At 37.9% G+C, this 23493-nt stretch overlaps 3 protein-coding genes across 7 annotated transcripts; all 3 read right to left on the bottom strand.

Annotated features, from left to right (window-relative positions):
* Positions 1-610: 610 nt before the first annotated feature.
* Positions 611-9075, bottom strand: tpra1 (transmembrane protein, adipocyte asscociated 1). 2 transcript variants are annotated; one of them, XM_079460390.1, is made up of 11 exons: positions 8680-9075; positions 7149-7324; positions 5715-5847; positions 5346-5432; positions 3528-3600; positions 3362-3441; positions 2927-3037; positions 2787-2847; positions 2475-2577; positions 2150-2230; positions 611-1884 (listed from the first exon to the last, which is right to left on the bottom strand). In XM_079460390.1, the coding sequence occupies exons 2-11, from the start codon at positions 7310-7312 to the stop codon at positions 1641-1643; spliced, it is 1137 nt and encodes a 378-aa protein (XP_079316516.1). In that variant the 5' UTR covers positions 7313-7324; positions 8680-9075; the 3' UTR covers positions 611-1640. The 2 variants fall into 2 exon arrangements, with proteins under 2 accessions (XP_079316516.1, XP_079316517.1); XM_079460391.1 differs by lacking the exon at positions 8680-9075 and adding an exon at positions 8097-8603.
* trim107 (tripartite motif containing 107) lies at positions 9076-14040 on the bottom strand. Of its 3 annotated transcripts, none has more exons than XM_079460388.1 (2): positions 13792-14027; positions 9076-12317 (listed from the first exon to the last, which is right to left on the bottom strand). In XM_079460388.1, exon 2 carries the CDS (start codon positions 12304-12306, stop codon positions 10849-10851), a length of 1458 nt encoding a protein of 485 aa, XP_079316514.1. In that variant the 5' UTR covers positions 12307-12317; positions 13792-14027; the 3' UTR covers positions 9076-10848. The 3 variants fall into 3 exon arrangements, with proteins under 3 accessions (XP_079316514.1, XP_079316513.1, XP_079316515.1); XM_079460387.1 differs by lacking the exon at positions 13792-14027 and adding an exon at positions 13469-13723; XM_079460389.1 differs by having other exon boundaries at positions 9082-12317; positions 13922-14040.
* Positions 14041-14205: 165 nt separating this feature from the next.
* Positions 14206-23116, bottom strand: LOC306896416 (phosphatidate phosphatase LPIN3). 2 transcript variants are annotated; one of them, XM_079460386.1, is made up of 20 exons: positions 22975-23116; positions 20638-20838; positions 20459-20554; positions 20144-20367; positions 19688-19786; positions 19510-19615; positions 18665-19409; positions 18322-18415; positions 18017-18213; positions 17758-17851; positions 17373-17442; positions 17200-17292; positions 17034-17107; positions 16806-16938; positions 16333-16481; positions 16119-16205; positions 15851-16003; positions 15662-15776; positions 15473-15576; positions 14206-15266 (listed from the first exon to the last, which is right to left on the bottom strand). In XM_079460386.1, exons 2-20 carry the CDS (start codon positions 20827-20829, stop codon positions 15122-15124), a joined length of 2970 nt encoding a protein of 989 aa, XP_079316512.1. In that variant the 5' UTR covers positions 20830-20838; positions 22975-23116; the 3' UTR covers positions 14206-15121. The 2 variants fall into 2 exon arrangements, with proteins under 2 accessions (XP_079316512.1, XP_079316511.1); XM_079460385.1 differs by lacking the exon at positions 22975-23116 and adding an exon at positions 21500-21686.
* Positions 23117-23493: the final 377 nt, after the last annotated feature.

The raw sequence follows: 23493 nt of genomic DNA, 5'->3' as shown, positions 1-23493 counted from the left end.
TCTAGAATAATTTATTATCAAATCAAAAGCGTAAGATACAGCATCACATTTACATTTCACCTTCTTACTGCATTTTTAATAATATACGTTGAACTTTGATATTTTCTACAGATGGTTATGCTATATTGTATTGCTTAATATTGTGTAATAAAAATACAAGGAGAAGTGTGACATTATATATGTTTCACATATGACACGTCACATGATATACCATGAGATTTTAAAGCAGGGCTTATAACGTTACCTTTAAGTGTATATACTTGTCATAAATAAATTGTCCTAAACACTAATTTATAATTTAATTATTTATCACAACATTAATGTCAAAATGCTAAAGACGCGGTGCAAAACTAAATTAGAAATCAAGCGATTCACATTTGATGACGTATCGCTTGTGAGGCGCCTGTGTTTAAAAATAACTTCAAAATATAAGTCGCAACACGTCTCGGTCCAGCGTAAAAAATATTTAAATATTTTTATTTTAGTGGCAGCACATTCTTTACATACTACACTATACCTTTATCACGAGCTTGCAAGTTTACCAACGGTTTAAAACAGAGCGCAACTACTTTGATTTTGGTTCACCTAGTAAAAATTATAGACAAACATCTAGATGGACACATTTTAATTAAAAACTATTTCCAAATCAAATAAAAGATGATCAACGCAATAAACAGAAATAAGCATTTTACTCTGGACGAATTTAATAGACAATAATAATATAATTAACCACATTTGATTGGCCGATGTGGGTACATTTTGTACACAACTTCGAACTTTGTTGTTTCTCATATACAAGCATTTAAACCAAATATCTTATTTCCATATGGTCCTTTTTCTAGTAAACACAATTTCGTATACATGGAATGATAACTTGTTATGACAAACCAGCCAGTTCAAAGGTCAATTCCATTTAGTTCCATTCAGTAAGAACAAGACCCAGATTTTAAACTGAGCTTCAGTGACAACTGACATCCCCCTTTATAACAGACTAAAATCAAATTTAACATGTCACTAAAATAAATAAAAACGCAAAGACAAAAATAAAATTTGAATCCAACCAGGATCTGGAAATAAATGATTTTATAAACAAACAAAGCCAGGGTGGATTTCAGTCCTGAAGCCTTTGAACCGATACGCACCAATGCTCAGTTAAGAATAAGTAAAGTATTCTCAAATAAATGGTGGACTAATGAAAGAATTGAAAGAAAATCTAATTGATTCTGAGTGCACGGAAACCCCTGCGGCAGAACATAAACTTTCAAAATGAGCACTTCCGCTGGTCCCAGTACAGAATCTAACCCAGCCTGAAATGTTGTACACATAAATGATCAGCAATCGACCTCAGAAGATTATGTACTTCAAAGTCTTGAATGTGCCTCTACTAGAGCTGTGATGGACACAGATGTGAAATTAAGAGCACGGAGTTATAAAAAAATGGAATGCTAAAATGGAAAATGTAATACAATGAAATTAACTTTTAAACAACAGGGCACTAACTGTGGCAGAAAAATTGAAAGGTCGTGCATGACAGACTGAATCCACGGCACGTCAAACTCTTCAGCTGGTAAAACAACATGAGTCATCTGGAGATCACATTTAAAACGTTCTCAGTTTAAACCTCTCTCTCTCTCTCCATCTCAAGCATTGATACTTCTCCATCGATCGCTGTCAATGCTATTGATACTGTTTCCTGCTCCAAACGGTCCAGACACCACGTCGTCCAGGTACGCTCCAGAGCCGTCGATCTGCGTGCTGGAGTACGACCCATGATCCAGATCTTTCCTGCCTAGACCTGATGAGGAAGTGTTGGGCAGGTGAACATCAGAGTCCTCTGGCTCATCTATCTGCGACTTGTAGGAGAAGAGAATCTTTGGCTCGGAACTAAGGAGAACAGGGAATAAAACAGAAAACAGGAAGGAAAAGAAAGAAAGATTCAATTTTTACAAAAAGTAAACAGTATACTGTAAAAAGAGCCATAGCATGAAGCTGTTCTGTTGTTGAATAAAATCTGACCCCACAGCACGACAGTTAAGCTGAAGAACAGATTGAGAGCTCTAAAGCAAGAGTGAGTGAAAAACTGGGGCTTATATTATAAGATCCTGCAGCAACAAAAGGAAATACAGCATTACAGAGGACCTTCACATACCCAAAGAATCCTTTGAGGAATGTCACGTAGATCAGGGGAGCAAAGACGGAAAAGTACAAGAATGTGGTCACATCAACACAGCTGTGAGGAAACACAATGACAGAATCACTATAGAAGATACACAGAAATCAACTGAGATCATTTTTTACTTGTATTTATTGATTTAAACAATATGCATAACAGAAGCATTATATTAGTTTAACTGATAATAACTTTTCATTGACAGGGTTTAGGATTTATTTCAGAGCACACACCAAAGTTGTGTATAAATATAAATTTCCTTGCATATTCATTAGAGTTCAATTGTTTAGTTGGATATGCTCACCACAGGCCCTCAATGATTTCAGCACAGAGCAGAGCACTGCCTAACCCCTGAACCAGATTCAGTATGGACAGGATCCCAGCGTACACATAAAAACTTCTCTTGGCTGACGGCAGAACAAACATTGAGAGATCACAGTAATGATCACAAAACACAGAGAGAGGCAGTGAGACCCAAAGCTTACGTTACAAATAAATGCCACATAAAAATGCTATTGACAGCTGTAAATGATTTTCTTTCTTCTTCCGTATCGGTCAAAATGACTGATAGCATATGGAATTATCCATTTAAGTGAGACATTGTGTATTTACTCACATGGTAATGAGATTCTTTCTCTGAGTGGAGTTTTAGGAAGAATGACTATCAGAGAATATACCTGAAAATGTTCAATTCAGAATTATTAAAAAGAAAAATAAATAAATGAATTATTTAACACAAAACACAAAAAATAATACCAGGAAAAAGAAGCAGGAACTGGCCAACCAGAAGTGCCGCCCGCCGTGACCGTAGATGTTGAAGTCTTTGGCCGAGAGATGTTTATCTGGGTAACGGATCTCCAGAGTTCCCTGACGGAGCAGCAGATGTTGTATTAAAACAATAACTTATGTGAGGCTATATGAATGACTGTGATTGTACTATGGTTAAGGGAGAGGATCATCTCTGTAACACACAGCGTCTTTTCTATAAAACTTTTATAAACAGAGAAAGTAATTAATAATTATAATATACAATTTTTAGATTGTAGCATAAACTGTGCAGGCTGCTTATGACAGACAATCAGTTTTGTTGTAATAGTATTCACATTTTTACTATCGTATGTTATTAGGACCTATCATGGGGTAAATGTAGAAAAGATGACTTATACTATAGTGTTTCTATCTGATAGATACCTGTGTGATGGAATAAGCCAGAGACAGGACTGCAGTGATAGCCAACACACGCTTGATACTGGACTTACTCTCCAGATGACCTGAGCCAACACCATCACAAAACATGTCAATTTACAGACCTGAGATCAGTGTAAAATTTAAAAACATCCAGAATGTAGAAACGTACCAAAAGCCAATCCGAGTATGATGACGCTGAGCTCAATACCCAATAAAAAGAAGCGTGTGATTTCCCAAAGCACCTACGTGCACAGAGACATCAGCAAACATTTCTTGTCACTGCATTCATTACAGTATATGAAAATAAATGTCGGTAAAACTACAGCCACACGTTTAATGATATTATTCAGTACTGAAGAAAAATGTGTTAGGAACAATATTTCAGAGACTTTGAACTGAGGACTGTTGTAAAAAAGACTTTTAACATCCATTGATTAGAATAGAAAGTTAATGCAAATGTCAACCTTAAGATGAAACCAAAGGTTTTCAGCATAGATAATATTTGGTGCTTAAAATACCCATGTGAACTCTTTCTTAAGGTTTTTAAAGCATTTTCTGTTGTTGTTTTTAAAGCGTATGTGTCCATAGTCAGGTAAGTGAAATAGAAAACGTGACTGCATATTTTCTGATGTCATCATCAGGGGATTAGTAAAATATAAACAGACAATCCAGTATATTGATAATAAATACATTCTCTAATGTATTTCTCTTTATAATAGAAAAGTACCAGTAATAATTTAACAAGATATTGACATTACTCACTAACTAATAAGTCTAGTATATAAGACTATAAATCCATTTAATGTTAGTAATTCATATCTACTAGCTGTGGACAATGTTTAAAAATAGTTGTGCGTGTCTGGGATGCATGTTGCACATGTCCACAGTAATGACACAGAAACATACAGTAAGGGAATTCATTATTTGGTCCCCTGCTGATTTTGTAAGTTTGCCGGCTTACAAAGAAATAAAGGGTCTGTACTTTTTATGGTAGGTTTATTTTAACTGATAAAAAATCAGGGGAACATTTTTTATATAAAGGTGATTTGCATTTCAGTCAGTGAAATAATTATTTGATCCCCGAGCAAAACAGAACTTTATACTTGCTGGAGAAACTATGGTCAGCAAGCACAGAGACATTTCTGATAGCCGGTCACCAAGTTTGCACGTGTGTCGGGATACATTTTAGTCCACTACTCTGTAAATCTTTAAGGTTTCTTGGCTGTCGCTCAGCAAATTGGAGTTTTAGTCTCTACCACAGATTTTCTATAGGACTAGGGTCTAAAGAATGGCTAGGACATTTAATGTGCTTCTCCTTAAGCCACTCTTTGGTTGTCTTGGAAATATATTTTTAATCGTTTTTAATTCGTTTTAATATGTTTAATAATCGCTCCAACAGTTCTCTCCTTCTAACCAAGCTTCTGTCTGTAGCCTATTCGAGGTGTGTGCAGGTCTACAATCTTGTCCCTGACATCCTTTAAAACGTATTTGGTCTTGAACCATGGTGGTGGAGAGGTTGAAATGAAAGATACAGATTCTGTTGGCAGGCATCTTAAATATATATATAACAAGCTGATTTAGGAGTACTTTCTTAAAGTGACAGGACTAATCTGTTGTCCATATAGGCACACAACCAACCTGTGGAACCAGAATTCTTGCTGCTTGGTAGGGGATCAAATACTTATTTCACTGATTGAAATGCAAATCAATTTATAACTTGGATATCTTTGGTTGTTATTATCAGTTAAAATAAACCTACCATAAAAATGACATACCCTTCATTTCTTTGTAAGCAGGCAAACTTACAAAATCAGCAGAGGAACAAATTATTATTTCCCCCACTGTAACTGAAGTATGACAAGTATTGAATTTCCAGTGTGTAAGGAACATAAGGATGTCTTCCAGAGTGAGGACGACATCTTGAGTTCAAGAACAACAGACGTCAATGACCGAAGTCATTTAGAAATGTGTGGGTGTTGTGTTTTACCTTATCTATGAGGGTGGCGGCACTGGATGTGCTTACTGTCATGGAAACTATAGCACGTGTGATGCCCACTGCCGCAACTACAAACACCTGAAGCATACAGAACAAAATCCACATAAAATCTGATGTCACACTACAACAGACTCTTGACAAATGCTCAGGTCCCTCCATTAACATCAATCAACTGCAGTATAAATCAAATGCCCTAAAAATTATAAATGCTTAAAAAAGTAACAGACTCTACTCAGTAAGTCACATGACCTCAGGTGTCTTTCATGTTGAGTGTGTAACACCCTGACGTTTACTACTAAATCAGCTCTCATTCTGAAGGGAAATTTCAGGTAAATGCCATTGAAACGTTCTGGTGCTTACCAGTATATAGAATGCCACAAAGATGGGGCTGGAGGTGAGGCGGATCTTAGCACGAGCAGAAGGAAGTTTCCATATTAGGAATATCAAGAACGCCACATTCGGGATCAGGAGCATTAGGTCCCAGAATCGAACCCTGACCAAAAATAAATACATTTTAAAAACACTTATAAAAGCACTGCAAAGAAACATCAACTCTATTGCTTGGTAAAATCTTGATCATGTTTACAAATGTAACTCTGAAAATAAAAAAAATATTTTATTACTGGAATACCAGCCCACACACATCTAAAACCGGAATTTCAACTTTCCAGTGATGGAAAGTACCCGTTTATACACACACATAGTCTTCAAGACTAGTGTTTTTATTCTTCGATTTAGTGTTGGGAAACGAACCCATATTTTTAGATTAATTTTACGGTTTATATATTCAGTGCAACAGTAATATTTCCATAAAATTGAAAGAATAAAAAATCCTATAAAGTATTAACTATGCTGATACCTGCTGATTATAACACAATTTATGAAAACATGTAAAAGATACTTACATGTTTGAAACTTGTAATAAACTACGTGTATTAATTTGTCAAAGGTTCATAGGAATAGCGTTGCCTCTCCAGCACAAGCATAACCTTTAAGGCCAAGCAAGACTTTGTATTTCTTGCACAAAATATATTTGTGCTTTGAAAACTATTCCATAAAACAATACAATACAATTAATAACACATTTACATATGTAATGAGAAGAAGTAATCGTGGCAAAAGCATCAAACAGCCATCTTTTCTGGTAAGCCTCATGTCATAAACATGCAAATTGTACATAGTGGTGTAGTGTAGTTATGTCTACAGAAGATGAAAACAGCCTGATGGGTCCCATGAGATAGGAAGTATTTACTTCAGCTTGCACAGATATGAAAGCAGAACTAAAAGCTCATGTAAATACCCTGCACCACTCCAGTGAAGGTCCTAGTGTTAAATCACACAGAACGCTCTTTAGTCTACACACTGCTTAACTTTACCCAGAAATTTGAACATGGCAAAGAGCCCAGACCAAACTACAGTCAGTATCACATACTTATCATAATACTGTAGTGAAACTTCAAATAACGACTTTGTAGGCTATATACATAGTGTATGTACACCTATAATAGACTAAAATTGCATGCGTATTCTACAAAAAAAAACAATGACATGCAAGCCAAAGCAAAGACACATTTTTTACATTTAGTCATTTAGCAGACGCTTTTATCCAAAGCGACTTACAGATGAGGAAACATTGGAAGCAATTATAACAACACAAATCACAACTCTAAATCTGTGGCTTTGTTAAAGTGAAACTGGAAACAGCTTTGCCAGCAGATTTAATTTACAAAAGAAAAATAAACATACCTTGTCCACAAACAAATTTGAAACGTATAACAGTGAAAATGACTGTACCTGGAATTTCCAATATCCTCATAAAGTATCTGTAGACACTTGTGCGGTTTTGTGATGTTAATCTCATGGTCTGGAATGATTTCAGAGCTGTTGTCCACTGTGGGAAATACACTGGTATTGCCATAATAAGCAAACCTTACACTCTCCGTAACTCTCTCCAACATCCTGAATAAAACCTGTGTAAAACACACAAATCAGCTTCAATTCACAGTCACCTGCCAACACTTTATTTCAAAGTAATAAATATATGTAGAGAGAGAGAAGTTCCAAGAATAAAAATGATAAATAGTCAAAACAATGAATAGTAGATTAAAATTCACAGTGGTCACATGCATGCATCACATTTAAATACATGGCACATATGCCAGAGTTAATATTAGTTAATACGTAGAGGTATATAGATTCACAACAATGACAATTGTAATATCACTTTAATTCAAATTAATAGCACAGATGTTACATGAAGGCATCTGAATGTTTCACAATGCCTCGTTTCAAGCGTATAATTGTATCAAATATAACGTAAGTCCCTGTTCTGGAATGTGCATGTGTGTGTTTATTTATACATAAACGTTACATAACAGAGATCAGAATCTGTGTTATCAAACTTATCACGTTTTAAAAATCTAAAGCTTAATAAAAGGTTATTTGTATCTCAACGGAACTGTACAGATGTAACGTTAACGTGTAAATATTAGGGATGAGCGAGTACAGCATTATCTGTATCTGTATCTGTATCTGTTAACCATATGAATTATCCGTATCTGTATCTGTACTCGGACTGGGCGGGGCCTAACATGGAATTGGGCGGGGTTTAACCAGGAAGTTGTCGGGTTGTCTTGAAAGGGGCGGGGCTTTAACCAGTATGTTATTTTTAATCATGCAATTGCTATGGGTTGATCAGAACCCGTTGATCAGAATACGCATTTATACCACTAACTTACTTACTTTATTTTTTTGCTTGAAGTCAAAAAACTGGTTAGAATCAGCAGACGGTTAAAAAAAGAAAAAAAATCTCAGACAGGCAGAGACGCAACGCTAGTCGCGTTCTACCAAGCACCACGTCTGAACAAACCCTACGTTTACCAGAACTCTGTTAATAAGTACTGCAAAAAAAAACGAAATAAAAAACAAACCTGAAGCTGAAGAAACCCTAAACGTTAACGGAAAAGACCCGCGAACCTGAGTGACTGAGGGAGAGACAGAGAGAGAAAGAGAGCTGTTCTCTTCTCAGCATTCTGTGTGTGAGTGAGCAGAGCGGGACACAGCAAATCTGTATGTGTAATGGAGGGGCGCTGTGACTAGCCTATCACAGAACACAGACACAGTCAGCTACCCAATGAGGATTTTTATTCCATCCGAGCACAGATATTGACTCGTATTACTCGTATAATACTTGTACTCGGCAAATATGCTTTATCCGTACCGGATACTCGTTTCAGCCGAGTATCCGGCTCAACTCTAGTAAATATTGACTAATATCATGTGACACACGACATATCAGGTGATAAACCACAACAACACAGCTCACCTTTAACTTCAACGATATCTGATCAGAGGCTGATGTTATCCAGTATTACTATCACCATTCGGTATATTCGAGTCATAATCACTTTAAATCGTATGTCGGTTGTTTCTTGTTTACAGCCGGGAATGAACCTGATGCGTCAGTCGCGTCGCTTGTCAGATAAAAGTCAGCGTGAATGCCATTACCGGAGCAAAGATGGCCGCCGTCGATGCGACATTTCAAAATAAAAGACTCTGGAAACTTACAAAGCTGATGGTTGCCTTCTAAGACATTTCAAAATAAAAGACTCAACCACGTCCCAAATGTGACGGCTGCTATTAGCTAACACTTCAAAATAAAAGCTTTAAAGTAGAATACGATACATAGGCGTTTTCAAAAGACATCACTCAAAAATCTGGAAAAGGTAAAGGTAAATTTTTATGGTGATTTATAAAGAGAGCATATAGTAGAAAAGCATAGCATTTTAACAGGGCCCGTGTACTTAGTGGCCAACGGATTTTCCTTTTGAAAACCAAAAATCGGGAATCAAGCTTTTTTTTGCGTTGGTTATAGAAAACGGGAAACTGTTGTCTGATTTTTTTTCAAATGTGTTTATAAATGGTAATGGCGAATTAAAAAACACGTGTGAAAATCCTATGTCTCTATTTTGTGCAGTTTGCTTGTTGACTCGGAAGGATTAATTTAAGGATGAACGTATCAGCTTTGGCTATCCCGAGATTCAATACGCACCTGAAACGGCTTGAAATGTTTAAATAACCATTCAAAGCTTTAGTTAAATAAAAGTATGTAATTTACAACAACGGTACATTTCAGTGTTTTAATATATGTTGTTGCATTATATTGGTGCATTATTGTGTTTTAAATCTCTATGGTTGGTTAATTTAATTTTAATCTACATAAACGTGTCATATCTCTAAAATGAAATATAATTTTCTGGCTCTGTATTTGTCAAAATAATTCTAAAACATCAATGCTCTCCTGCTGCTGCTGTCATCCTCCGCGAGTCTAGTCTTAGACTAGTCTTAGAAGTAAGTCATCTAATTTTCTTTCTTCAAGACCGGTCTTAACTTCTTTAAATCACATAAGGTTCTTTAAATCAGATAAGGTTTTCTTTATGTTTTGTTTGTCTGTGATTTATCCTCAGACCTGCTGTGCTTTCCTATGGATTGTGGGACCAGGTCACAGTTGACTGCGGAAAATAGTTTTATCTGATATCATTAATCCAGCAAAAGCTGGCAGAACTCATACATTTCTTTTTCAGCCGATCTGGATATTCGTGCAACGACATGTTTCAAAGATATCAACAGAACAGGGGCATTTTCAAGCTCAAACCGCTGCACAGCGTTTTACATCGCTTTCCGGGTTGAACGACATGTTTGAAACGGTTTGCAATGGAGTTTGAGATACGTTTTTAGTTGTTTGGTGGGTGTGTCAAGAATGTCAGCCCAATCACAGCAACATATGTATAACCCAAGCGGTATTAAAGAGACAGCATGCACAATGGGTCCAAGTAAAGTTTGCTGAATTCAATATGTATTTATACTGATTTCATCGTTCTTCGAAGATATTTCCAAAAGAACACAAAGAATGGCCTTCTCTGCTGCCATAGTTCAACTCTTGCGTCATCACAACAGGGTGTTAGTTTTGTCGGGGCTGAACGCAGCCCAGTTAATCAAACTACTCGATAGCTTACACTTCTGGGTCACTACAAACAAACAAAATAGAGACAAGATTGTCACATGTGTATTTTAATTCCTGATTACGAACAGGTATTTTTTTATTTGCCGTTTTCTACAATCACACAAAAAAACCTTTTGGATTTCTAATTTCAAAAGAAAAAATCCATTGGCCGCTCAGTACACGGACCGAACAGCATTGGCATGACTTGAAATGCAAAGTAACAGTGCAAATATCACCTTCTTCGTGTTTCAACGCTTTACATACCTAGCCTATGATTAATGGAAATGCTTATTTTCAAAAATTAAAATATTGCAATAACAATGTGATATTTATAAAGGCTGAAATGTAGCTATTGAAACCAGCAAGGCATAAAAGGTGAACATTAGGAAACATCTTTTTTGGGGGGGAGAACCATCTCTTCATAATGAAACCCTTTGCAAGTTTGTCCCGCACAACCAAGATTTTAGTGTAGCTACATCTTATATGAGATCACTAGCTTACTGTTATGTGTGCTTTGGGATGACCAGACATCATCCTAACAGCCAGATACACAGGCTGTGTAAAGTTCACTGTAAACGTGTTAAGATGAGTTTTTTCCCCACTCACATCACTAATGCTATAAAAGGCTAATGTACCGCGACTAAAGCTGAGGTGTATCTCCACTTTCTTCAGAGACAGTGTACGCCTAAGTGGCGTGTCCTTTCCATTTTCATAAGCCCTCAGCAGGTTATCACAGTACATGAGGCACCAAGAACCAGCGCTGCTCTCCAGTCCACTACCAGAACCAGAGCGGGGAAGCCCACCATAACACAAAGCTAAAACCCAGGTACAACCGTCGGCCTTCAAGTTCCATAGATGTTCTCCTCTAAAGAAGTTCTGAGTGCTCAGAGCCTGGAAAAAACTAGAAAACCTCTGAGAATTGGCTGGATATGGCTGCTTTGCTACACTGAAAGACACTGTTTTAAGGTCCTCGGACAAGAGCAGGTTGGGGTGGATGGTCTCTGGGTCAAACGTCACCTCCGAAGGATTGAGGACAATTCGTAAAGCTCGCTGAGCGGATCCAAGGCCAAGACGGAGTTGAGTATTGTGCCGTTCCATTTCCACGCAAACTTTTTTTAAATTGCTTGATAACTCCATTTCACTTTGAGAGTCCTCAGATGGCTCTGGAATCAAGCTGCAAACTTGGGTCTCAATCTTTTCAATCTCATTACTTGAAAAAGTGTCGTCGTTCTCATCCATTAGGGTTCTGACATGGAGTTCTGTAGTCCTCAATTGCTGCTGAAGGTCGGATAGTTTTTTTACTCTGTTCGGTGCAACATCTTCTCTGCTCTTCAATTCGAACTCCAAAAGCTTCATTCCAGCAATGCTGTAGCTCTTAACTAGCTCTACCATTTCCTCCAGTATACTGCCCATCTCTTTCCTCAAATTAGCATGTGTCGACTTGACCGAAGCCTCTCTTTCCTTTTCTTTAGTCACTAGATCATCCACTATAGCAAGCTTCTCATGTACACTATTCATTATTGGAAGTAACCTAGATCTGCGTTCATTTGATTCGTTCTCCAAAGGAGCGTCTTGTTCCGAAGACTCACAGTTTTCACCCACAGTATCTATTCCGTTTTCTTTCCTAACAGAGCCGTCGCTATTGTTGATCACCTTGTGTTCTACAGTGCAATCATGTTCATCTCCGGTTGTGAGCACGATTCCGTCTTTGTGGCTCTCAACAATGTTTTTGAGTTTAATATTTCTCGGTAAGGACTCAGGGCTGAGATGTTGCTCTCCACACACTGGGCAACAAAGTTCTTGAGAGGTTTTATCCCTCTCCGGTGTTTCCAAACAGGTCAGACAGAAACTGTGGCCACAGGGTAGTGTGACTGGGTCCAGAAAGACATGAAGACAGATGGGACAGATGAGCTCCGGCTCTAGAAAGCTCTCAGAAGACATCTGAGCCATGATGTTTGTTTCTGTATAATACAAACAAGGCAAAAAAGTTTTATTGTAATAGAGTGGTACAATCCTGTACACAAATTACACATTGGCTGCTGCTATGGTTACATCTTAAAGCGGCAGTCCAGAAGATAAGCCTCTTTGTATCCATCTGACACCCATAAAATGTCAGTTATACGCAAAGTGATTTTCTTTACATGGGTTATGCTTTGGCACTGCTGCACTGCGCAGCTCTGTGCTTACTGACTGCTCATGCCGCATGAAAGTGCATCTGTACATCAATGTGACAGTAACATATGACCGTGTCTATACCAGATACAACGCGAAACGTTTAAAAACATCACTATTATAGAATCAATAGTAGCGTTTGGTTATATAACATGGAATCATCTACAAGTCCTACAAGTAATATAAATAGTAATATAAATAGTTTATTCCCATCACGTCGTTCAACACCTGTATTGACTTTCTTCTGCAAAAGAAGAAATGTCTCAGTGGTTTCGCTGATAGTCAAAAACATCTTGGAGATGTCTATTGATATCTGCATTTACATCTACAAGACGTATTATCTGTGATACGTCGCCCAGAAGTTTCAGTTTCATCAGATTTTACACAGCAAGTCAAAGGGGGGCAATGTTGTTTACGTTCTTTATAATATCTTATTTTGAGTTCTGCAGTCATACCGATTTTGACATGATGGTGAGCACATGATTCAAGATTTCAATTTATAGGTGAACTATCCCTTTAAAGGTAATCTTCACTCTACTGTAAGGATGCTTATGTACCCTTACGAAAAACTAAGTCAACTAAAACCATGTCATTGCTTTTATTGGAAATAACACCCTAGTAACCACAGTTGTTTTAACAATAAACCTTATAATCATAATGTTTGTTGTAAAACTAAGGTGATGCACACGTTTATCAATCCGCCAAAACCTGGTTACACCTTTGCTATAATAAACCACTGTAATTTTTGTAAAGGGTAACGTCATCTTTCGTATCGACGTCCTTTATTGGAGCTGGTCAGTGACATCTCCCATCTTCTCCACTACTGCCCAACCCCTTTAGCGCTAAACCACATCACAAACTTGACGATATAACACGTTATAGCACACGCATGTTATTAGCCATTTTAAGACAAACAAGAAATGCAAATAACGCGTCTTACCTTTAAACTCCGAGTCTGACATTTGTATAAATCAACTCTTGGATAGATAGCTAAGCTCTCCACTTTTACATGCTAACGTAGCATATGTGACATGCTTTTATTTTCTGCTAATCTGTAGTCAGCTCGATGTATAACGGCTGCAGTAATCTCGCGAGTTTCGTTTTCCTGGCTTCACTGTTAACGTAATCGATTGTTTGTTTATCACCGTATAACACGTAGATTTAGGTCACGCGCGTTAATAATCCCTTTAATATAATCATGTTACAGTATGGTAAATAGTTTCTTACTTTTCTTCACCGATCTGTATAATTTAAAATACTTACCAGCACGTTTTGTGGATTACAGTGACGCTAAATTAAGATTCACCGCTTCAGATATGAAATACATGAGATGAATGAGATGTAAAACATGAATAATTTATCATAGAACAACAGAAGAGTTGCTATTGCACACCTGCCAACAGAAGTGAATTTACAGCCCTCCACGCCTTTATTTATACTCTGATGTTTCCTGCTTGAGCTCAGCTGCAGTCAATACAATCTTATGTCAATTTCACAACAAGCAAGAGCTCAGAATGCAAAGGTTCACCACTGTATGTGTGTGTTTTACTTTACATATTAATCATGATGTGTCAAAAATATATAGGCCGGGTTCTTTGCCAAACACCGTGATGTGGCAACTTTATCTGTACTAAGCAGCAGAAAATGGTACAAGAAAGACATTTGCAGTAAATTCACTCCAGTGTAATAAACACTTTATTTTAAAGATGGCTTGTGCAAAAGTGCCAGCACAATAGTGTACTGGGTGGTTGCCAGTGTAGGGCGTTTCCCACCAAAGTCCACCCAAGTCTCTATGAAAGTTGGGTTTTCGTAACAAATAGTAAATATTTAAAATGTGTAGAACAATAATAGCACACCTGTTCTGAAAAACACATCATTTGAGGATTGTTTGTTACACTGCAGTCCTCTAACAACCTGAAGTAGGCCTACTGTATATACCCCATTTACCCATCCAACACATGTCTAATACCAAAGTTAATAGCCCAGTCAAATGAAGCTACATATGTCACATAATAATCTCACAAATTATTTTATTGTTTCAATATCTTATTAAACAAAAATGGACTGCGTTCCAGATTGTCTTTGCTTTTAGCTCAATTCAGATGCTTTAAATAAATAAAATGACAATTGAGTTGTATACAGTAGGCCTATATAAAACATGAACACGCTTACAATAACCAGTCCCAAGAAGTAAATATTTTAAAAGATGTAATTAAAAAAACAAACTAAGGAAAACTATTTGGAAGGATTATTGGACATTATTTGGTAGAGAACTTGAATGAAACCTACATTCACGAGACCCACAAAGACCTCCTGATGATAATCTAGTTAAAGTGCCATTGTAACTGTATTATACTCTAGTTAACTTGTTTTTAATAAATAAAAAAAAATCATGAAGGCTGACATGTGGACAGAAATAAATATCTGACATATGGTGTCTGTCGATGTAAAGGCACATTTACTTTCTCAATATTTTCTTAATGCTAATGTAGAGACACAGTAGAAACGTGCAACTGATTTCTGATCAGCAGATATGATTTAGTTTGGAATGAAACCAGTGCTAGGAAACGAACAGTATGTGTGTATGTGGAGTCTAGTTCAGGGAATCGAGGTCCACCGGAGGTAACGTTTCTCTCCAGTATGAGAAATGACTGAACTCTGGACATTCGAAGGATGCGATAAAATCCTTACAGAGGAAGGGGAAGACATGATCCACCAGCTCGCCGAGATGAGAGTAACTGTGAACACAACACACAAACACACAGATGTTGGTCCAGCAAATTGGTTAAGTCAAATTATTTGTATTGTGTTGCACATTTAGAAGTCATGCCGTCTTATGGGTGTAAAAAATGAAAAGGCGAATATATATACTGTATATTTATTTATATTTACATACATATATATATATATATATATAGTGTGTGCATTCTTTTTCGATCCTTACGAGGATTTGTTGCCTCTGGTCTTCTCCTGTACGAGTTCTCCTTTTGGGTTCACTGTGAAAATATGAGTCTCTGGTACACCAACTTCCTTATACGCATAAGCATCCTTCATATAAACAAATGAAAAACATGGTCAAGCTTTCCCAAAATTCATAGGAGAGGAATATATATTTCTAAGTCAAGGCACTCACATTAGTTCTGTTGCCGAACGCAGCGTAAAAGGGCCATCTGCTAGGGAGGAAGAGATCCCTGATATCAGTGAGACAAGCGATCTTAAAAACTTCTGGCTTCTTCTCGATCACCTCCCTGCGAAAACCCACACAAGGTCACTTATACTGTTATCAGTTTGTCCAAATGTGTGTGTGTGTAGGTTTGCTCACCTATGTAGAGCAGAAAACAGGCTGCTTGGAGCCAGTAGCACTGGTCCTTTAGGTAGAACAGTACCTCTGTCATTGACCCACTGTAAATAACCCTTAGTGATGTCCGCCATCCCTATGGCTCGAGCTGAACAGTATAGGAACTTGTAGCCATTCCTGCAAAAGAGGCCAATAACGCTCAGCAGCTAATAGCTCATTGTTTCTTAAATGATGATGACACAATGAGCTTTAATACAATCAGAAACTGGTTACAGTGGCGTCTAAGTCTTACTCCTGTATTTTGTGATATAGTTTGGCGATGCCGTGATGAGTCCAGTCTTTCCCCAGCTGAGGTAAAATGTGACCCAGCGCATCTGACCTGACAGGGTAAAAGGGAGAAGCGATTTATTTACACTACATAGACACACGTACTACAGAAAATGAATTCAACAGAGCCTTTATGCATCTTAAAGTGTTTAAAGATGTTCTACGTTTCTATAACTCACTTTGTGATGGTTCCATCGATGTCCGAGATGACAATCTTGTCATCATAGTTCCACAGGTAAATGGCCGCCTCACAGCGACACGTGCCCTGGTACTGTGTGGTCACACTGAAAACCACTTTATTGGCTCCCTCACGCAGATTCAAACTCTCCTGACACACAAAACACAAATCATCCAGGTTACTACAGAATGTCTGATGGAATTTATGACAATAAAAAGCTTGATACATTTGAAATAAAAATGTAAAACACATTTATTTTAATATATAAATCTATTTAGACTAAAAATACAATTTATATACTTTTTTATTCCACTTAAATTGTTATAATAAAAAATTTTAAGGAGGTACCAATTAGGTGCTATTAGCATATTCTTACTACCATTCTACTATTCTTGCACACCAAAGAAAATTCATCTTAACTTTTGTCATAATTTTGTCACACACACAGATTTACTATCTGTAAAAGAAGCTTACTATCTGTTCAGAGGTCAGCCGCAGAGATTTACGATACATCTGACTAATGGACTGTGCCATGTTTAAACTTGCAGCCTTCTGCCTCATGGAGACAGAACCATCTTCATCACTCGAGAGTTCAATAGAGGACTTCCTACACACAAAAGACAGACAAAATAAATCCTGATTTATGGGGCAAACATCAAATTGCAATACAACGCACATATAATTTCCCTTAATGACACTTACTCCAGTGAAGCGGGTCCAGTGCTGGAGGCGTATGCTTCTGGCTGAATTGCCTCTGACTCAGGCTTTGGATTTCTCTAAATGAGAAACACAATTTCATTTTAAGCTCTAAATGGTCTTTCATCACTGTGTCTATTAGAATGTATTCATCTGAAGACTTGGTTTGAACCTCAATATTGTTCATGTCCTTCTTCCTCCAGGAGAACCACCAGCGGCCGGATTTCTTTGGCATCTTATCTTTGACTAGTTTGTCAATGGTGCTCTACAACAGAAAAACATCACACATTTTCACTGAAAGATTCATCATTAAAATACTGATCTTAGATCTCGGACCTGACCAACCTTTGGTAGATTCTTTTGGAAAGCCTGAACTGACAAAATCATTGGAGCAGCCACAGCCCAGTTATAATATCTGAAACAACAAGAGAATAGAGTTGACGCAAATTATAATCATGTCACAGATGTTTATTACGATTTTATACAGAACATACAACATACAAGAAAAACAACAGCATATTATATACTAAAACATAAGTACTATACTAATACAATATTTTGTTGGTAATAAAGTTTCATGAATAAACTAAAATAACATTTAGCATGTCAAGTCACAGTTTTGAAAAATGAGATGCTATTGTAAAATATCGTTATTTAGTAAAGAAGTAATTTTTTAACACTGTAAATAACAAACTTTAGACAGAGGTCAAAAACTTGTGATAGCACTAACTTTGAGTTGATGCAGATGACTAGGTTTGGGTCTTCAACAATTCCAGGATTATTGACAAAATCTTGAAACTTCACAAGATTCTCCGTGAACTTTTCTGCAAAACAGAAACTTTTCATTATAACACAGGATAACATGTTGTTACATGACAACCAATCTTAATGTTTCCCACATAAACCAAAAGCTAAATCAAAACATATCTGGTGTTCAAGTCAGGGATGCTGGATAGGAAAAATGTAGATCTCGCATTCTCCGCCAATACCTTTACTGATCTGACTGATATCTCCTCGCCCGCACAGGGACATAGTCACATCTAGCGTGTCCATCATCGAGTCGGACAGATATTCTGTGCCGCTGTCTACATAGGCGCTGTTCAGTGACTGAGGTGATGGAGGAGAGGTCTCAGGGGGCAGGCTGGAACGAAGATCCAGGTCAGAGCAGCAGGACGACTCCAGCTCGCTAATAATATAGAGCAAAGAATTGGTGAAATGTAGTAAAAGCAAAGAAAAAGTCAGAGTTGGGTGCCTTTGTTTTTTTATATTTCCAATCAAATATTTCACTTCTAACCTCCTGGGGAAATAGAGAGCAGCAACACCAGGGTCAAGAGAGGACAAGTCGTCAAGATAGATGTCAGATGGTCCCAAATGATGACTGCGCTTGACTAGAAAAACAAGTTACGAGTTATTGAGCAAATGCATGAAAAATCTGTCTTACCCTGATTCGCAGTGTTAAGCTTGTAATATTGATTTAAAACTTGAGCTGTCAGGTCAGTTTTTGGGCCGGAAATGTAAGTTTGACGTAAAGATACTGTAACTACGTTAAGTAACCTGCAATGATGTTTTAAACAGAGATGGCGATAAAGATGCTGATAATGTATCTCCTAATGAATGCCTGTTTTTCAGTCGACTACCTTTCCTCTTGTCCTGAGGGTCTGTTGATTTCGAGGACTCTGCAAGAACCATCTGATCCTCTGATTTGATAACGGCCTCCAGAGTTGGCGTCAACACAGCATTTTGATTGGTCCTGAAAGTCTCGTGCCCCGCCTCCTCCTCTGGCTCTCCAGAGTTGTCTTGAGAGCTTTGGGCGATAGGCTTTGGTGCGGCATTGATCAAGTCTGCCGAGTTTATGACAGTTTCTGCTTCTAAAACTTTAACAGCGTCCACCTCGCTAAATGTAACACGAGTGCTTGCTTGACTTTTTGAGTCATCTGAGACAATATAATTATCACGGGTCTCTGTACTCTCTTTGGAAACTATGGTACTGGCAGCACTGTTGGCAGGATCGGTCTCATGGATTGTGTTTCTTGGTCTAGTTGATGTGTCAGCTCCATTGTCTATACATCTAACTCTGTCTTTGATCTCCACTGCAGTCCAGGGCTGCAAGTCGTCTGTAAACTGCAAGTTCACAACATGCGTTTCGGTGACCCTGTTGTCCAGCTGTGTGTTACTTGAATGGAGAACTTCATGAGGAACCGAGCTGGTTGTTCCAATCTGAGGTTCTGGTCTCACCACCGTCACGGTTGCCAGGGAATCTGCATTCTCGATGTCAAATGATGCTTGACGGTGGATTGTCCGGAAGTGGGAGTGGTCGAAGGGCGTGATGGGGGAAGGTGGGTTATGTTGGACTTCTGATTCTTCTTTCTTTGCCTGGCACACCTGCACAGAAGAAGAAAAAAAACAATAAACATGACATTCTGTAGTTTCTTCACCTGAGATTAAAGCTCTCTGCATAGAATAGTTCGCCACAGCAGGGTACCTTGGGAAAAGCGCCCCAGTTCCATTGCATCTGAGGTCCTAAAGGCTCCTGCGTCTTACACAATTCTGAATCGCTCTTAGGAGACGGAGGGCGACTGTAGAACACACTAAAGAAAGAAAATCAGTGAGGGTAGGTTTGAGGGAGAAATTCATCCTATAATAAGTCACTTTAAGATTACCTCTCATTGACAGAACATTCTCCTTCGGAGTGTGGATGCACTTCTCTGCTCTGAGGTTCCTCACTGGGTTCCTCTGACATCGAGTAGTATATAGATTTACTATTATAAACACATTACGAGTGAGTTAGCTGTATAGCCCACAACCTTCTTTTAGCTCTTTATACACCTCTGAAGGCATAGCAATGTATATTATATTGCATTTCTATCAATAGATCATCCCAAAAATTACACACTGGACCTTTAAAGAACCTTTGACTGATTGGTTCTTTGTGGCACCAAAAATGGCATGGCAGTGTAGAACCTTTTAAGCACCCTCATTTTTTAAATTGTCACTTAATAAGAATATGTGAACTCAATTCACATTTTACGTCTCAACCAGAGATCAACCAGAGATTGTGATATAGAGTTAAAAGTTACGTGTTGCAACGTTAAATAAACTAGAAAACAACTCCCAACCTCATCACCATCAGCGACTCCTCCTTATGGACATCCTGGTCTAAACTTTCTTTCTCATCTGATGACGACGTGGTGTCCAGGTGTGTGTCGGAACGTGCTCGCTTTCTGCGCCGTTTCTTGCGGTGACTGGAGGAGTTGACGATGGAGGGAGATTCGGTAAACTCAGAAACTTCTGGAAGATCAGTGGGAATCGGAGAGGTGCAGAGGTGAGCAGGTACCCTCGTCTGAGAGAGAGAGAGCATGTCAATTGTAAAACCAACATTACACATTTAACACAGAGGCATTACACAGGCGATTCATCTAAGAGCATCGTACCTCAAAATCCTCATTCTCTTCCACAAAGAACGCCTCTCCATTATCGCCCAGTTTCATATGCAGATTCACAGGCTCACCGTTGATCTCAATATCCACCTGAGGACACATTCAGGGTTTACATTAAGCGGAAAACACACCTTCAGATTGCTGTGTGTGTGAAAGGTTCTCCCAGTTCTTACCACTTTCTCTTTGGAACGAAGGACTCCCAGTTTTCCGAAACGCACGTGGAAAGGCGAGCACTGGAAACTGCCATCTGGCTGTCGAACAACGATGACATCGATTCCTCCTGTGAGCGTGGCAGGGTTCAGCCCTCGATAAAGCTCTTTAACAGTCACAAAAACCGTCTCTGCCAGCTGACCCACGTAATTCATCGTCTGACACTGAGAATGAAGACAATCGAGTCAGCCGCTCGCAAACTATTAGGTTCAAATAACAACATTAGACCAGCATTTCAGGTTTCTTGTGACATACTGTCAGATTTCTCTGTTCCATCACCAGACGCTTCCTGTGTGACTGTGACCTTTGCACACAGAGCCAAAGTCTGATCCTCAATATCCAGACTTTATCATCAGAGATGTCGGCAGATATAATCATGCCAAAAGTTAACTTACTGTGCTTAATTTAGGTAAGATTGTTTCCTCCCAAAAAGAATATAATAGTAGTAAACTAAATGATACACCAGATGTACAAGGGTCAAAGTGTACCTTAACTTGGGAAATAAATAATGACCCTTCACCTAAACATTTTTGAGAAAAGATGAATATTTAAGCTCTGTTTCATATTGAAGTAGCACTTTGCACATGTTGAAACAACTGCATATCCCATAGGGTCACGGTGATTATCATTGAGCCAAGGATCTCAGAACACTTAAGATCTGTTTATCTTTACTACAGAAAAATAGAAATGCCCCAGAACGCTTCATCTCTTCATACTTTTATATGACAGTTGAAGCCGTTAACTGTGTTAAGAAAGCCAATCTGTTTCACGTTTGAAACGTACGAGTAACATCTTCTACATAGACTAATCTATAATGATCCTTACCCAGATTGACATATGAGATTGATTTCCTTTTCCTGTAGAATCTGAAACCTTTCAACTGCCATTGAAACAAGTTCAAAAGTTAACTGCTCTCTATCTGGACTTGCCATCCACACCACAAAGAACTTTGTTTGGAACCTGGTTAACCTTAAATTGAACCCCTATTCTGTCTCTCTCTCTCTCTGTCTGTAATGGTGTGGATGGAACTAACAAAGAGGGTGACACTGGTGATTTTGAGAGAGACCCAGTACATTCAACTGCTCATTCAACTGCTCCCACATCATAACCCTGCTGTACATACAGCTTTAAAACATACAGGTTTTTAACTTTTAGTTGACAAACACAAACGTGCAAATAGAACGCAAAGACAAAGCTGGTTAATAACAGGTTCAGCTGTTTGCGTTTGCTGTTGTGCGGAATTGTGTGCTTGTGTATGGGAAGACACAGAAAAAGACATCCGCGGATTAATTTGATCATTTATAATATACAATGATAGCTGACAGTCTAAATTTACAATGTGAATCACAACCGATGCGGACATTCATTCCAGCTGTACTGAACATACAACATTAAAAATAGAACGTTAATCTTCATGATGACTAAATGAAATATCTCTAACAGGAGTCCAGGACAGTGGTAAAGGGTTATTGTGGTTATTATCTCTGTCCAAATCTTCTACGGTTTAAAGTCTGCAAAAACACTAGAATGCCGTGTTAGCCAGTTTAACAGGAACAAAGGAATTTGAAAGAATGAATATAATGATTAATCGTTTCTTTAATCTGTTAAGTGTAGTGTTGTCTTTTCTTCAATTGACTCACTTTGGCCTCCCTCGTTTCTTATTTATCCTCTATTTAGTGAAACATACACATACATAAATACATGTTACCTCGATAAAGGTTTTAAAACCCACAAAAATGATAAGTGTAATCTTAACGAAATTCTTGTAAACCTCGAAGAGCACAAGGACTGTTTTAAGGAATGGATGCCAAAGATGTGTAACCAGCTGCAGCAAGTAAACAGCATCACGTGACTCCTGAAACTGGTCAATTTGTTTTAAATTGACAATCCCGAATAAATAAGAACACCACACCGAAACAAGAATAAAAGGCACATTTTGACTACCTTCATTAAAAATAATATTACCAGAAGTGAAAAATGTCACAAACAGCAGATCGATGCAAATGTGTTGTTTCGACTACTGTCCACTGTCAACCGAAAGACCAAAACCACAACATCTTTCAAAAAGCAGCTTTTTGTTAAACACAGAGACATGTTTACTTATATTTGTACATAGTGAATATAATAAAAATACTGTAACACTTTAGAGCCAATGAAACATGTCAGAATGTTGTTCTGTTAGACATCGATTGACAAATGATTTTTAAACGATCATATATTTTATAATCGCTGGGCAAAACTGCTAAACAAACACATTAAACGGTGTAAATCATGCGAATTATGAAGTTATTTTGACTTACCTACAGCACACCAGCAACCCTTTAAAAACTTCCTGCACTCACGCGCACAGGAACACACGTCAGCACGCCAGTGAAGCTCCACCCAATCACGGACAGTGATTCTTAGGACACGCCCTCTTCAAGAGTTCTTCTGTTGACGTGTTCTGTTATACAGACACCGTTGTTTTTTATCACAATGTCGTGAGGATGCAAAATATCATTTTGACTGACATTCTGCAAACGGCATTTAGTCTTGTAATATAATAATGATATTTATCTCAAATCAGTCCAAATATACGCTACGGTGAACCACTATGGTGTTCCACATCATTATTTCATGATTATGTTTAACTGTACTGTATTTGTCAACAGATCTGGAAATATAACAAATAATATACAATACTGTAAGTGATTAAGATATATTTTTTAAACATAAAAAAACATCAAAAATTCCATGGATAAAGAAAATAAAGAAAACAATATCTGGGATGTGCATATGCTCAACTGTTAAGCGCAAGCACACAATCCTCTTAAACAACT

Source organism: Barbatula barbatula (assembly GCF_947034865.1).
Source record: "Barbatula barbatula genome assembly, chromosome: 7".
Classification (NCBI taxonomy): domain Eukaryota; kingdom Metazoa; phylum Chordata; class Actinopteri; order Cypriniformes; family Nemacheilidae; genus Barbatula; species Barbatula barbatula.
The sequence above is the reverse complement of the archived record's forward strand: the minus strand, read 5'-3'. Positions and strand labels throughout refer to the sequence as shown.